Genomic DNA, 15,010 nt, shown 5'->3' with positions numbered 1-15,010 from the left:
GAACGTATTCAACCTATTCACATCTGAACTGCTGTAAAAATGTTCAACGGCCACTGAGAGTTCATTATCACTCATAATTTTGTTTTTGCTACTTTGAGCTAGACATTATCACAAGTTTAAGTAGCTGAAGCAAGCCTGACCTAATTTACTGCAAATGTAACAAAATTATAAGGAAACTTTGAAGTAGTGTGTATTGTGAGCTACATTATTTTTGATAAATAAAAATAAACAAAGTAGCCAACTACACAGCACTTCCACGAAACAGAATATTCAATAAAAGCCAGGACGGTTGCACACTCTCAAAAACACAGATTAAATGACCTAGTCCTCAGTCTTACAAATTGAAAGCAATAATAAAATTTTCTAACTTAGAACGGCGAAAAAGGGTAAACATTAAATCTTGGCAGTATGTGCCATTAAAAATCTCGAACGTTCTGACGAGTAACAAAAACTTGGCATCATCTTAGTGTTGTAGGTGAACACTACATTGAACAGAGTTAACCAGTACATAGCCAATGCACACACCAGTTTGTGTTTCCTTTGAAACTCTCGTGCAGGACGACAATCGGTTCCCGCAGTGTGGAAGGAACAGGCGAACAAATTTACACAAAAGTTTCTCCAGATCAAACAAAATTTATTTCTGTTCGGCGCCAAAACAAACGTTATTGTACAATTTCTATAAACAAGTAGGAAAAAGTGCAGCCACGGGACAACCTCTGTATGTACACAATCTTCACTTGTGTCACATAATGCCAGGCAATAAATTGCACATTTACCCTCCCACACTAAATGTCACTGAACGGCCGCAGACGAATGCCAGTCACCAATTCTAGTTTCTAGAGCATCACGATTCACAATCCATGCACTGAACATACTGGGAATGTCTGGACAAGTAATGCCAAGCCAAGATGAAACACTCGCACACACTCTGTCTCACATCATTTCTTCGTGCCAGACATTCAAGCCAGTGCAGCGAACATGCAAGAAACAATGTACCAGTATGATATCCACATTTAGATGAGCTCAATGACACTTGCAACTGATGATGCAATCACACATAGCAGCCTTCAGTGTGAATAAGTTAGCCAAACGAATCGAGCAAGTGTGAGGAAAAGAATTTAATAGTGCGTTTTTTTTTTCAAAAGTAGCTAAGTGTTGCTAGTGTCTAGTGCTAACAAGTCCATTTAATTAATAACACATATTAGACTACACTCTGCCAGCGCAGTGATGTAAGGCCTTCGCGAAAACATGGCCTTGGCAGAGCAGCCCTCGATCATTCCTGGAAAAGGCTTACAAAAACATTTCATTGCAATATAGAAAACGGCACACATGCATGTATACCTGGCCTCTCTTTACACTCACAGGGCTCACCTCAGAAGGCCGTGGAGCCGAGTACATATGATCACAATAAGAATGGGTAAAAAGTTTCAACAGGAAAGACATGAAATGTATAACAGACACAGCTTTAGTGCTGCCTCCGACATAGAAAATGTTCGGTGATTACTAGTTTTAATGCTCTAAAGACCCTGCCCGATGACTGCAACACCACTGTGAGCAAAGCGTAATAGCCCCCAGGTGTGTCTGAGATAGTGAGGCTGGAATGTTTGATGAGAAAGAAGCTGTGAAGCTGCTGCCGCTGCTGTGAGACGTGTTGATGAGATGCATGGGTGGTGAGAGTCGTGCTGGGGGATCAGCTAGGTTGCACTGAGCGCGCATGTTGGCACACACACCGCGCCCATTGGGTCCCCACGGCTTGATTGCCGCACATGCACAGAGCCACGAGGTCAGACAGCCCCGCCTCAGTAGAACTTCTTGGCCGCCGCCTCCTTGCTGCTCCTGCAAAATCGAAAGTACACGACCAGCGTTGCACCCTTGCCGTGGACAATGTGCCGATATATTTCGACCTTGAACGGGGAGGTTGCTATACTCTACCACCAAAAGAAAATTGTCACAAACTCATTTTGAACTTGCACGCGGAAAACTTGTGAAGTGTATAAGCTCTGGTGTTTTCGTTTGACATACTACTTCTTGATAATAAAGTCATGCATGACATCTATTGCATTGTATTTCCTCGTTTACTTTTATACACCACCCACCCCTGCCTAAAGCTTCATATGAGACGCTGGCAGTGCTGCTCAAATGAAAAAATAGCACAGCAGAACCCTGCTTATACAGGGTGTCCATAAATATCATGCAGAATGATTAAAAAGAAATAAAAAATGTCCTTACGCAAAGTACACCGAAGGCATATTGTTCTCAGTATACTGTGGTAGCTACTACTAATCTTTCAACTATTGAGGTTTAGTTAATTATCCTAATTGTGTTTGAACTCGACAAATACTCACCTAAACATCAAAACATCAATGAGGCATATGTAGGCATGTTCAAAAAACATCTAACTATGCCACTTCAAGCAACATACTAATTACACACTCATTTTTTCCGGTTAATAGAAAGCATATAAAATATGAAAAATAAGATGCGACTACACTCCATCCACAAAAAGTGGGAGCATAGTCGTGACTTGCTACCTCACAGTGATTCAACGGCACCGCTTCCTGATGTGCACTGCAGGCTAGTCGCGCGTCACTTTTCAGACTTCACGGGCTTTCTCGCTATTGTATTTACTCGATTCTACCGCGCCCTCGATTGTCGCGTTCACCGGTTTCCACGACGAAAAAAAAAAAGAAATAAGACATCGATTGCAACGCGCACCATTTTTCTCGTTGGCCCGCACGATCACACCACTCAAAAAAACGACTTCTTTCGGGAGAGTCTTCCATTTAAATATGAGGTACGGAGGAAGCTTGCGCCCATCTGACGTGTAACACAGCATTGCCGTCTCTGTAGTTTTACCGTGGACTGATGTCAGCACGCGAATTTTCTTCGCCCCCCTTCTCGACGGCTATGGTGCCAGGCATGTCGAAGTAAAGAGGCGTCTGATCGGCATTCCCGATTTGCCCAAGCAGGTAGCCGTTGTTGTGCTGCAAATTTAGGACGAACCTCTGAAAACTGTGAAGCTTTTCATCGTACTCCTCCGGAAACTTTTCGCATATGCCGATTTGCCTTCGGAGGGAAAAGAATTTTCTCTTCATAAAGTTAGTTAGCCAGCACCTGCTGGCTTTAAACTGGCTCCGCATTAGACCTTTTTCTAAGGCTAACTGCATGGCCCGCACTTGGAGCAGTTCTGTCGTCACAGGCCGCTTGCTGCTCAAGCACATACTCGCCGAGCAGCTTTTCATTTTGCGGAAACCGACCCTGCTGTGGTCCACTGAAGCCTTTGCGTGAAGCTTTGCTGTTGACAATCTTCTGCTTTTGTTTCCGCCAGTCCCGCACGCACGTTTCAGGAACTTCGAACTACCGCGATTCAGCTTGATTTCCATCCGTTTCTGCACATGCGATGACTTTCCTTTTAAAAGCGGCATCGTGGTGCACTCGAGTTTTTTTTGGAGTCGGCCCTTCTATGCGGTCGATGCTAATGCACTACAAGATGACGAACTCCTCAGCACACGTACGAAGTGCCGCACATGGGAAACACATAGGCAGAAATGGCAGACGTGCCATGTTGACGCACGTAGGGGGCGGTAATTTTAGAAATGCCGACGGCAATAGAATGATCGTTTTTTTTCGTACTCGATTCTAACGCGCGTGCGATTTATGAACTCGCTTAACCGGAAAAAAGGTGCATGTTAGATTCGAGTAATTACGGTAAGCGGCATTCTCTATATGAGGCGGCACTATTAAAATGAGAGAGAGAAAAAAAAAAGCAACTGCTCATGGTATTATACAAAAGGTGGAGTAAACAAGCCGCTTGATGACGGCAGGTGCCTCAAAACAGTGGAACGCAGAGGGTCCAGAATTTCCACGTCCTCACAAGTTGATCAACCGTACACATAGTTGAGATGACTCACTTGTACATGAGGTATCCCAAGGTGACGCACAGTTGCAAAGTTGAGAAAATCAGGAAGTAGGTTGGGCTCAGGCAAGTCGTAGCACAGCCGGTCACAGGCAGCTTCTGCAGAACATGGTAAAACTTCATTTGAACAAAGGATCTTGGGAAAAAGTTTGTTGAAGCGATAGCTCACTGAACTGGAACAGCTATGTTGTAGCTTGTTGCTGCATGCTAACGGAATTAAAGGAAACACTGGGTTTTTACCAAATAAGATTTTAACCCATTGGTCACCATGCTTCTCATTTGAATGTGCATTTATGCTTATTGAGCATCTCGTGAAGAATGAAGTAATCTTTTGCTGAACTTGTACACTGAGGATTGGGGCCCACTGTTCACTAAGTGGCAATGAAGTAAGATTGTCAAATCGAAATTTCGGTCTCCATTGCCATCGTGAGCATCAGCAGCGGCGCCGTTGGGCAAGGCCTACAGTGTACTAGCAATGCAATCTGCTTCGGTTACCTCTGTCAGTCTGCAGTTTTTTTTTTTCTATACCCTTCAGAAATGAGTGATAGTCGACAGCAGTTTATGATAGGCTTTAAGAAAAAGTTATAGAGTATGCAGAAGCGCACAGCAACCTGGCGGCACAATGGGAATCGGGTGCATCGGGGATAAGCGTCCAATACTACAGGAGCCAGAAGAAGCGCGTCACATCCTGCAGAAACAACAACAACAACTGACTGCAGCGCACCCCGAGCTGGAAACGCTACTCGTCGAATTTGTCTGGGAGCTGCGTGCAAAGTTATCGAGATAGCGTGAGACTCTCGGCTCACGAGGGCGCTATTCGAGGGCTTGCCATTGTTAGTGCGCCGATTTATGAAGTGGACGAGCTTAGTGCTGACACTGCATACTTCCGTGTGCCGAAAACTGCCTGAAAATTTCGATAACAACCTGGTCAATTATCAGCACTTCGTCATCGATTGATTGATATGTGGGGGTTTAACGTCCCAAAACCACCTTATGATTATGAGAGACCCCGTAGTAGAAGGCTGTGGAAATTTCGACCACATGGAGTTTTTTAGCGTGCACCCAAATCTGAGCACACGGGCCTACAACATTTCCGCCTCCATCGGAAATGCAGCCGCCGCAGCCGGGATTCGATCCCGCAAACCTGCGAACAGCAGCCGAGTAACTTAGCCACTAGACCACCGCGGCGAAGCAGCACTTCGTCATAGGGCTTCGTGACAGCATTATTACATAATAGGACAATTGGGAAACACTGAGGAAACTCCGATCTGGTTAGATATACCTTCAAACCGGACTGCGCCCAATGAAGGATCCAAGCAAGTGAAGCTCTTGACAACGGGCAACGAGCATTCGCGAATTACAGTGATGCTTGCGTGCACAGCGGATAAATAGAAGCTGCCCCCTTATATCATTTTCAAGGGAAAAGGGCAACCAAAAGAAGACTTTCCCCACGATGTTATTCTGAGAGAAAAGGAAAAAGGATTCATGAATAAGTCCCTCACACTTTAGTGGATCCGACTAGTGTGGAATAGGAGACCCGGTGCGCTTCTTCAGTGACCGAGCATGCTGATGCTTGACTCATTTCGAGGCCACCTCATGGCAGCTCTGTCTGATGGCAAGACGACCTTTTGTGATCCCTGAGAGAATAACATCAATCCTCCAGCCACTGGATGTACTGCTCGATAAACCCTTCAAAAATCGCATGTACGAGCTATGCAATGAGTAGATGCTGGGTGACAATCTGAAAACCCCCGCTAGCTGCCTACGACGTCTATTTCTCACGGCTGTTTGTGGCTGGGTGTCCTAATCTCGGAAATCTCTCCCGGAAGAGATGGTGTGCAAGTATTTTCACAAATGCTGCATCAACAATGCATTGTATGGAACGAAGGACAATGCACTCTGGAACGTAAATAGTTAAAAAGAGACGTTGTTCGACTCAAGTTCGAATGAGTCTGAGTGACAGCACTTTGTGGCCTTGTGCCGTTTAACTACATAAGATTATTGTCGTAATTGATACATTGATATGTGGGGTTTAACGTCCCAAAACCACCATATGATTATGAGAAACGCCGTAGTAGAGGGCTCTGGAAATTTCGACCACCTGGGGTTCTTTAACGTGCACCCAAATCTGAGCACACAGGCCTACAACATTTCTGCCTCCATCGGAAATGCAGGTGCCACAGCCGGGATTCGATCCCACAACCTGCAAGTCAGCAGTTGAGTACCTTAACTACTAGACCACTGCGGCGGGGCAGTTAGTGTCAAAATAAAAAGAAACGTCACTACAGTGCAGTTAGTTGTGTTGTGTATTTATTAAGGTAAGGGTGTGCCGCGATACTTTGCGATTAAAAAAAAATTTTTTTTTTGGATGTTCAAAGTTGGGGGTGTCACCCTGTATTCCGGTTTTTATAACAAGCAGGCATAAGAAACTTTTAAATTAAAGCTTAATTAAGGAAGAATGGTTAAGGAAGAACGTTGAGGAACAAGGATGAATGGATTAAGGAAGAAATTTGAGGCAGTGTCAATTTTTCCTGAAAGGGGTGTATTCCTAATATATCATTTCGCCACTGCAGTGAAACCTCCCTTACACGGGTGTTACATGCGGACTAATATGCACTTATAAATTCATTTCGAATACCATATTTCAAATTTTACGATAACTTAAATTCAAATTGAGGCAAATTTGAGTATGCCAATATCAATTCAAATAGAAGCCTGTACATTATCTAACAAAACCAGACGTACACTGTCATCCTTTACGAGAGAGAACACACGATCGCATGGCCTGCGCTCTGCGGCAGCTGCCTACAGCGCCATCAACTGATGGCTGAAGAAAGTGCGTGTGCTTATTGCGGCACCGCCTAATATCAGGATGGAAATGGGAGTGTTATCTAGCAGAACTTGTCCAATGACCATAACTCGTTATTTTGTTTGCCAATAGATGGTGGCAAAAGCTGGCGTGCTTTCTTTGTCGGTTGGTGGTGCTGTAGGCAGCAGACGCAAAGAAAAGGCCGTGCGCTCGCATGTGCCCTTCCATAACCGATGACAACGTACGTTTAAGCTTTTTTCGTGCACTGCTTGGACCCAAGGAATTTGGGCCCAATTTTTAGGCAATGCTGCAAGAGAATGTCGAGAAAGACATCTGGATGAAAATGAGACGCTATTTTCTGAAGCCCAAGTGAGAAAGGGAGCTTAATGTCTAAGTATTTTCATTAAGAGGTCGCAGAGTAACATCCTTCCCCTCTGACCTGTTGGACAAACGAGTCGACCCTGAAGGCAGCCAGCTTCTCCTGCACCTGGTGCAAGAGCTGCACGTGCTCCGTCGACAGGGCAGCCTGCGCTGCACCACCTCCTCCTCCGCCCTGCTGCTGCACGCTGAGCAGCGTGCCGGTCTTCTGTTGCACTTCTGCCGCTAGGGTCCTGCAAATTGGCAGTCGCACCATGTACTACTCCTCGGTCTAGATGTACCACTTCAAAGAGCACACAGGGTCCCAAGCAGATCTTAGATAATATAGCCACACACGCTTATCGCTTGATTCACACCGCGCTGCGATGTTTATAAAGCCCCGCGACTGTTTGAGATCACTCTGTTAAGATTTCATACCAGACTCAAATACAGTAGACTCAGTAAACGGAATATGTTAAACAGAACTGCTGCTTAAATGGAACAACTGCCTCTGACACTACAGGTTTTATTCCTGCATACTAACTCCTGAAACTTAATTCCCAGTCCTTTTAAGTACCGTTTAATGAGTCTACTATAGTCAAGTTCCTTTGAGAGCTTATGCAAGCAACAGTGATAACGCTGGAAGGCTCCTGTAGGGCTGACACCGTTGCTGCCAGTATTAGTGCACTGCTTTAATTGCTTGTACATTAACGGTTCATTTTCCGGCTACGAGAGCACCACAAATTATGAGTTTTGTATTTCGGAGTCCTGCTGAAGCCTTCTTTGTCGTCATGACCATGTGACAAAATGAGTGTTTCTCAATAAACAATTGTATCTGGCCAGTTGGTAGGGATCCATCTTGCTAGGAAGCGCAGCCACTATTACAAAGAACACACAACACAAGCGCTTAACTACAACTAAACGTTTATTGCAAATGTCAGAGTTTATAAAGGGGGTGAAAAGAGAAAAAGAATAAAAAATGGTAGACAACTAAAAGCACACGTGCCAGTCCCGTACATTACTATCCGCTATTGTCTATCACCCCACCCAAAGAACATAGTTCTTTCCTCGTGAGCGAAATAGAGGGTGCACTAACACAATCAAAATCATCGCGTGTCATTTCAGCCGCTTCTACTATCAAACGGGTTAACAAATCTCTGTCCCGATACAGCACGCATGTGGTATCGAAATAAGGCACACAACCGCACTCCTTACAGTGGATCGCCAAGTGACCATCGGTACCCTTCTGCACTTTATAGTGGTGCTCTTTTAGCCTTTCATTAATGCATCTTTCAGTTGTTCCCACATAAACAAGACCACATGACAAGGGCACTCTGTAAACAACCGACTGTGCACACTCAACATATTTATTGCGATGCTTAATTTGGCAACCTTTCTTTTCTTTTGAAACAAGACAAGTTTAGTGACATATTCTGGACAGTTTTCCAGGAGCAGACATAACCACTCGGATGCCCACCTTATTACCAATCTTTTTAAGATTGTGTGCCACACTATGGATATAGGGGACAACAGCCGTTTTACGCTGCTGCAGGGAAGTGTTAATACGCTGCCTATTTTGTTTCTTTAGGTCCCTATGTAGCGATTCAGCGACCCTTATAACCATTTGTTGCGGGCAGCCTGCTGCCTTCAGTCGCAAAACCTGTTGTTCAAAGCTCTTCTTCATGAGGGAAAAACAGGACTTCTTCATCGAATTAAACAGGCACATCCGTGCTACAGACCTCCTCAGTACTTTGGTATGGGCAGAAGAGAAAGGCAACAATGGCTTTTTGCTCCTGGGCTCATAAAGCCAACAAACGTGGTCATCTTGAAATTGCAACGACGGATCTAAGAACTTGAGCGTATCACCATAGGGCACTTCATGTGTTAGTTTCAGAGGCTGACAAGCTGTCTCAAATACTCCAAGTGTCAAAACAGCTACACTTTGAAACTCTTTGGCATCACACTTCAAGAAAACCAAATAATCATTCGCAAACCTGAAGATCTTTAAAACCTTAGTTCTCGACAACCGCTCATCAATTAATCGATCTAAGTGGGTCATAAAAATATCCCTAAGGACGGGTGCAATAGCCGAACCAATACAAATACCCTGTTTTTGAATATAGGTGTTCCCATTCCAATTAACGAATGTGGACGTTAAGTAAAAAGCCAGTAAATTCAGAAAACCTCTCACTGACATACCACAAGTGTTCTGAAAGGCCACTGCACCATGCTCAAGTATGCACTGCTCAACAAATTCTAGAAGCAATTCATGAGGTAAAGAATAGTACAAGTCTTTCACGTCTATGGACAACGCCTTAACGACAGTTTCGGCATTCGATACCAAAAAATTCACAATCTGCTCAGAATTCTTGGTGTGAAATGGGTCATTAATTTGAAGGATATTCAGCTTTTCCTGTAGAAAAAATGCCACATTTTTTTGCCAAGAACCTTGTTCCGAAATAATTACCCAGAACGGCATTCCATCTTTGTGCGTCTTGCAACTAAAAAACATGTCTAAGCCCAGTTTATCTGTTTTCATGATCTGTTTAGCCAAATCATGCAAAAGAAGGCTGTTGCACAAGTTTTTGCAGCTGTTCGAACAGAGAGTATTGGAGTATTTGAGACAGCTTGTTAGCCTCTGAAACTAACACATGAAGTGCCCTATGGTGATACGCTCAAGTTCCTAGATCTGTCGTTGCAATTTCAAGATGACCACATTTGTTGGCTTTATGAGCCCAGGAGCAAAAAGCCATTGTTGCCTTTCTCTTCTGCGCATACAAAAGTAGTGAAGAGGTCTGTAGCACGAATGTGCCTTTTCAATTCGTTGAAGAAGTCTTGTTTTCACCTCATGAAGAGCTTTGAGCAACAGGTTTTGCGACTGAAGGCAGCAGGCTACCCGCAACGAATGGTTATAAGCGTCGCTGAATTACTACATAGGGACCTAAAGAAACAAAATAGGCAGCGTATTAACACTTCTCTGCAGCAGCGTAAAACAGCTGTTGTCCCCAATATCCATAGTGTGGCACACAATCTTAAAAAGATTGGTAATAAGGTGGGCGTCCGAGTGGTTATGTCTGCTCCTGAAAAACTGTCCAGAATATGTCACTAAACTTGTCTTGTTTCAAAAGAAAAGAAAGGTTGCCAAATTAAGCATCGCAATAAATATGTTGAGTGTGCACAGTCGGTTGTTTACAGAGTGCCCTTGTCATGTGGTCTTGTTTATGTGGGAACAACTGAAAGATGCATTAATGAAAGGCTAAAAGAGCACCACTATAAAGTGCAGAAGGGTACCGATGGTCACTTGGCGATCCACTGTAAGGAGTGCGGTTGTGTGCCTTATTTCGATACCACATGCGTGCTGTATCGGGACAGAGATTTGTTAACCCGTTTGATAGTAGAAGCGGCTGAAATGACACGCGATGATTTTGATTGTGTTAGTGCACCCTCTATTTCGCTCACGAGGAAAGAACTATGTTCTTTGGGTGGGGTGATAGACAATAGCGGATAGTAATGTACGGGACTGGCACGTGTGCTTTTAGTTGTCTACCATTTTTTATTCTTTTTCTCTTTTCACCCCCTTTATAAACTCTGACATTTGCAATAAACCTTTAGTTGAAGTTAAGCGCTTGTGTTGTGTGTTCTTTGTAATAGTGGCTGTGCTTCCTAGCAAGATGAGTGTTTCAACTGGTCTGTCACAAACTTACTGTGGTAGCGCAGCTTACATTCTGCTATTTAAAATTAAACAAGAGCTGTGCAAATATAGTAAAACAAAACTGTTTTTGTTGGCTAGGTTGATGAAGCACTGGCAGGGCGGCGTTTCACAGTTGTCTTATCAAGGATGAGGCTATGCAGAAGCCAAACTATTTATGTACATGATTTGGTGCAACCAAAATGTTGCCGACAACACTTCACACATGAAAGACAGAGATGCTATTTCCTCCATCTCTTCACATCTTTCAACTTCTGTAGAAGCCCGACTGATGTGGCAGACAAGGGTGTGCTCCCTTTGAGTTCGGAGTTCAAAAATCTGTCTTGTAGCATCAATATGTAAGAATGTATAAAATTATGGAGGCTAAAAATCTTCAGCAGTCGATTTTTCGGACCTCCTGTTCTAAAACAGCCTTAATTGTGCCTTCCAACTTTGCTACATATATAATCTTTGTGTTGGAGCTAGCATTTACTTCTATCGACATATTGGCAACCGAAGCAGTGTCCAAAAGGCAGCTTTACCACAATATGAACATGTAATGGGGTGAAGTACATTGAAAATCTGAAGGGGCTTTTGCTAATCCAACTTTGACTGCACTACTCGTTTTAGGGAAGTTCAAATGATCAAATCCAGCTGTAAATCCAACTGAACAGCAAACACTATCAGAAAAATATTTAAAATTTCAAATACTTGCACACTCCTAAGTTAAATGCCCAATGCATAGACCTTGTTAATTCAGAGTGCCACCCCCTAGATCTGCATTAGGAGGCCATCTTTCGAGCTACAAGTAAAACTGCAATCTAGCACAATGTCAGCTCCAGGCATTTGGCTGGATCTTGTTAATAACATGCAGGAAAAAAAAAGGGTATCGGCAGAATGCAGCTACCAGCACGTCTTAACGTACAAGATACTCGTCCGCAACACGTGGTTACAGTCACGTGACAACAGAGAATTGCTACAGTGGATACAGCTGTATATCCTTAGGGCATTCCGGCAATGGACACGACTTGACGTGACACAATAGTTAACTTCCCAGGTTATGAGACAACGACCGGAGTCGGCTCTGGAACGTTTCGAGAGCTGTGCAAAAAATGTTTCTTCAGAGTGATGGCTGGTACGCACGCATGTGAGCTTCATTCACGCCACTAACAGTGAGCTCCAATTTACCGTCTTTGAGACAGAACCACATACTGAACCTGACAGCGACGGAGCATTTCGCCTCCCCATCCAGTGCGGACGTAACACAATACACTAAGGCACAAAAAGATGTCACCTACTTGATCTGCTGCACAGAGAGAAGGAGCTCCCGTTGGCTGTTGAGCAGGGAATCCACCTCGTGCCTCTGCATCACACTTTGCACGTGCACAGGAGGAGCACCACCAGGCTGCTGAGGCTGCACTGCACCAGCTGGGGGGGGGGGGGGGGGACAGAAGAAAGCCCTCAGCATACTACTAGTTACTGCGAAACAAGAAGCTACACCAAGTGACGATATTGATTGATTGATATATGGGGTTTAGCATCCCAAAACCACCATATGATTATGAAAGGCGCCGTAGTGGAGGGCTCCGGAAATTTAGACCACCTAGGGTTCTTTAACGTGCACCAAAATCTGAGCACACGGGCCTACAACATTTCCGCCTCCATCGGAAATGCAGCCGCCGCAGCCGGGATTCGAACCCGCGACCTGCGGGTCAGTAGCCGAGTACCTTAGCCACTAGACCACCGCGGCGGGGCTACATCAAGTGACGAAAGGCAAATGAATAGCATGATCAGAGTTTGTCAACCATGTAAGTTCCAAACTGGCCGTAGACTTCATAAAAATCCGGACACACCATAGGCCAAAATGGAGGAGGTCGGCAGATAGTGCCAAGACAACGTGCCAAAGAAACAAATAAATGACATTTCGCAATTAAGCAGACTGCATGTTTCAAAAAGCGAGCAGTCCATTTATTTTTGCAGTTTAGTTTTTCCCAATGATATGTATCGCACTCACTGAAATCTTCAGCCTCTCCTGAAAGTACCCGATTCTTGCTGTAGCAACATGATAGAGAAGATGGCAACAATGCAGTGCTTGTTTTCCGTCACATATCTGTTGACTATTCTCCACAAATTCATCTCCAGGTGCATGTTCAGCTTTAAGAATGGAGTTTTACAACGAATGTGTATGAAGAGCATTAGTGCATGATCTGTCCACCTTACTTTTTCAGTCCCTCACCTATTACAGGATGAAGAGACAAGGCTTTAACAACCTTCTCAGCCAGCCCAATCGAGGTGGGCTGACTGTGAGGACATCACTTTGGACTAGAGTTGTGCAAATGGCAAAATTTTGAGTCTTGCTCGCTCTTGGTGTGCGTGTGTAGTCAGGATGGCAGACGGGAGGACTAGCACGCTCTTTCCTGCCGCTCAACAAAACGGCTTTGCTTGAGCGTAATCCGCACGTTGGGCGTCGTGTTCCGGAGTGCTTGCTCATAGCTGTTGACCACCTGACAGCCAACTTGCCGCTTCGGGCATCCCGGTATTCAGCTGTGGAGATGGTGAACATTTCGTGGGCGGCGGTGACGGCTACTTGCGCGCGAAACTGTTTTCCCGAGGCCGACTTCGTCGACGTCGGCCCCGATGCCGAGCCCGACGCTTCCTAACAGGACCACTGCCGCGGCAATTTGTGGCAGCGCATCGTCGACTCCGACCTGGTAGAGCGGGTGGGACATCTGTTGCGATGGTTTAATTACAGCTGATGATGATGCCGACACTGCGGAGCCGTGCACCGATTGGGGCATTGTGAATTAAGTACGTGGCGAGAGCGATCTGGAGGAATCGGATTGCGAGAACGATGAAACTTTGGAGCCAGTGCCTCATGGAGCTTATGCCACGGGCCTCGGCGAACAAGCACCCTGCCGTTTCTCCATATCTCTCCAAAATCCATATCTCTCCAAAATCAACGCGAGCGCCTTGCTCGCGCTGGCTCGCTCGAGCAACCGGGCCTTCCCGATGTCACCGTGAGTCACTTTTACCACGGAGACGTGCTCGCGGCACCCGTGTAGTACTTCTTGCCCCTGGCGTGGATAAGCCCATTTGCTTTCCTGCCGCGCCTTTGCAACAGGCTCTGTACTGCGTTTTGGTGTTGCTGCAGACAATAAAGTGTTGCGACCTTGAGCAGTACCGTGTTCTTGCCATGGCGACAGTTAACGCATGCCCTGCAATCCCCAAGTCCCACGCTAGTGGCCATACTCCTTCAAGTACGTGTACACTACACTGGCGCCCAACGTGTAGACAAAATAGAGATAGATTATGACTGCCAACCTCTAATCTTTCATGTCATATCTTTTTGCTAATTATATATGTGTATCCTTCAATAAAGATTCACTTGCTAGTCTGCACTTGTGTGTATGCCTTCTCCGTTTCTTGTCACTTTTTCGCCCAGTTTTGTAGTTATAAATATTTTTTAAATACTTTGAAATGAAATTACAGAGAAAAAGGGAGAGGATCCCTAAGCATATTCTTATGAGATATGCAATATGAAAGTGTTTCTTTTGGCAAGGTTGATGAAGCATCGGCTGAGAGGTATTTGGCAGTTATCCTATCAAGTCTTATCAAGATCGTGGAAATGCAGAGGCTGAATTGTATTTTTGCACGAGATTTAGTGCAACCAGAGTGTTGCCCAAATTTGAGGTCCAGAACAGCATTAATGGGAGGTGCAGGTCGAAAAACTCAAGTTTTCTTAAAGATTACCCATTTCTTGCTTTTACCGTATTTTCGCGCGTATAACTCGCACCAAAAACCCAAAAGTTTCAGTGGCAAAGTGGAGGTGCAGATAATACGCGGGGTTTTTTCTATAGTGCTGCTTCACAGCAATGCGTGTTGTGCTTAACAGTGTAGCGAAGCCTACGGAGGCGTGACGATAGTTATAGCGCGAGAACAATACGACGACACAGAGACAAGAAGGACACGAAAGACACGAGCACTAAATAGCGCTCGTGTCTTTCGTGTTCTTGTCTCTGTGTCGTCGTATTGTTCTCGCGTGTTTCGTGTCCTCCTTCTTGTCTCTGTGTCGTCGCATTGTTCTCGCACTATAACTATCGTCATGCCATACCAACTAGCCCAAGCTGCCACACTACGAAGGCGGTTTCCGCAAATTCGTGTTGCTCCGCAAGTAGCACGGCAGCTTGCGGCTGATTTTGGTTTCGCTTGCTTGCATCGTTGAAGCGTTTAGAAAAACATT

The 15,010-nt window shown here is 45.0% G+C and overlaps 1 protein-coding gene across 1 annotated transcript in view; it reads right to left on the bottom strand.

Moving 5' to 3' along the window:
- Positions 1–613: 613 nt before the first annotated feature.
- ergic53 (lectin, mannose binding protein ergic53) overlaps positions 614–15,010 on the bottom strand; it is a 35,723-nt gene continuing 21,326 nt past the window's right edge. The window contains exons 9-12 of the mRNA XM_037422689.2: positions 12,069–12,198; positions 7,165–7,336; positions 3,912–4,015; positions 614–1,836 (exon numbers count right to left, since the gene is read on the bottom strand). Coding sequence (XP_037278586.2) covers positions 1,800–1,836; positions 3,912–4,015; positions 7,165–7,336; positions 12,069–12,198 — 443 coding nt within the window. The 3' untranslated portion in view covers positions 614–1,799. The remainder of the gene's footprint in view (positions 1,837–3,911; positions 4,016–7,164; positions 7,337–12,068; positions 12,199–15,010) is intronic.

The sequence above is a fragment of the Rhipicephalus microplus genome, chromosome 4 (genome assembly GCF_043290135.1).
Source record: "Rhipicephalus microplus isolate Deutch F79 chromosome 4, USDA_Rmic, whole genome shotgun sequence".
Classification (NCBI taxonomy): domain Eukaryota; kingdom Metazoa; phylum Arthropoda; class Arachnida; order Ixodida; family Ixodidae; genus Rhipicephalus; species Rhipicephalus microplus.
This window is presented reverse-complemented; position numbering and strand designations above follow the sequence as displayed.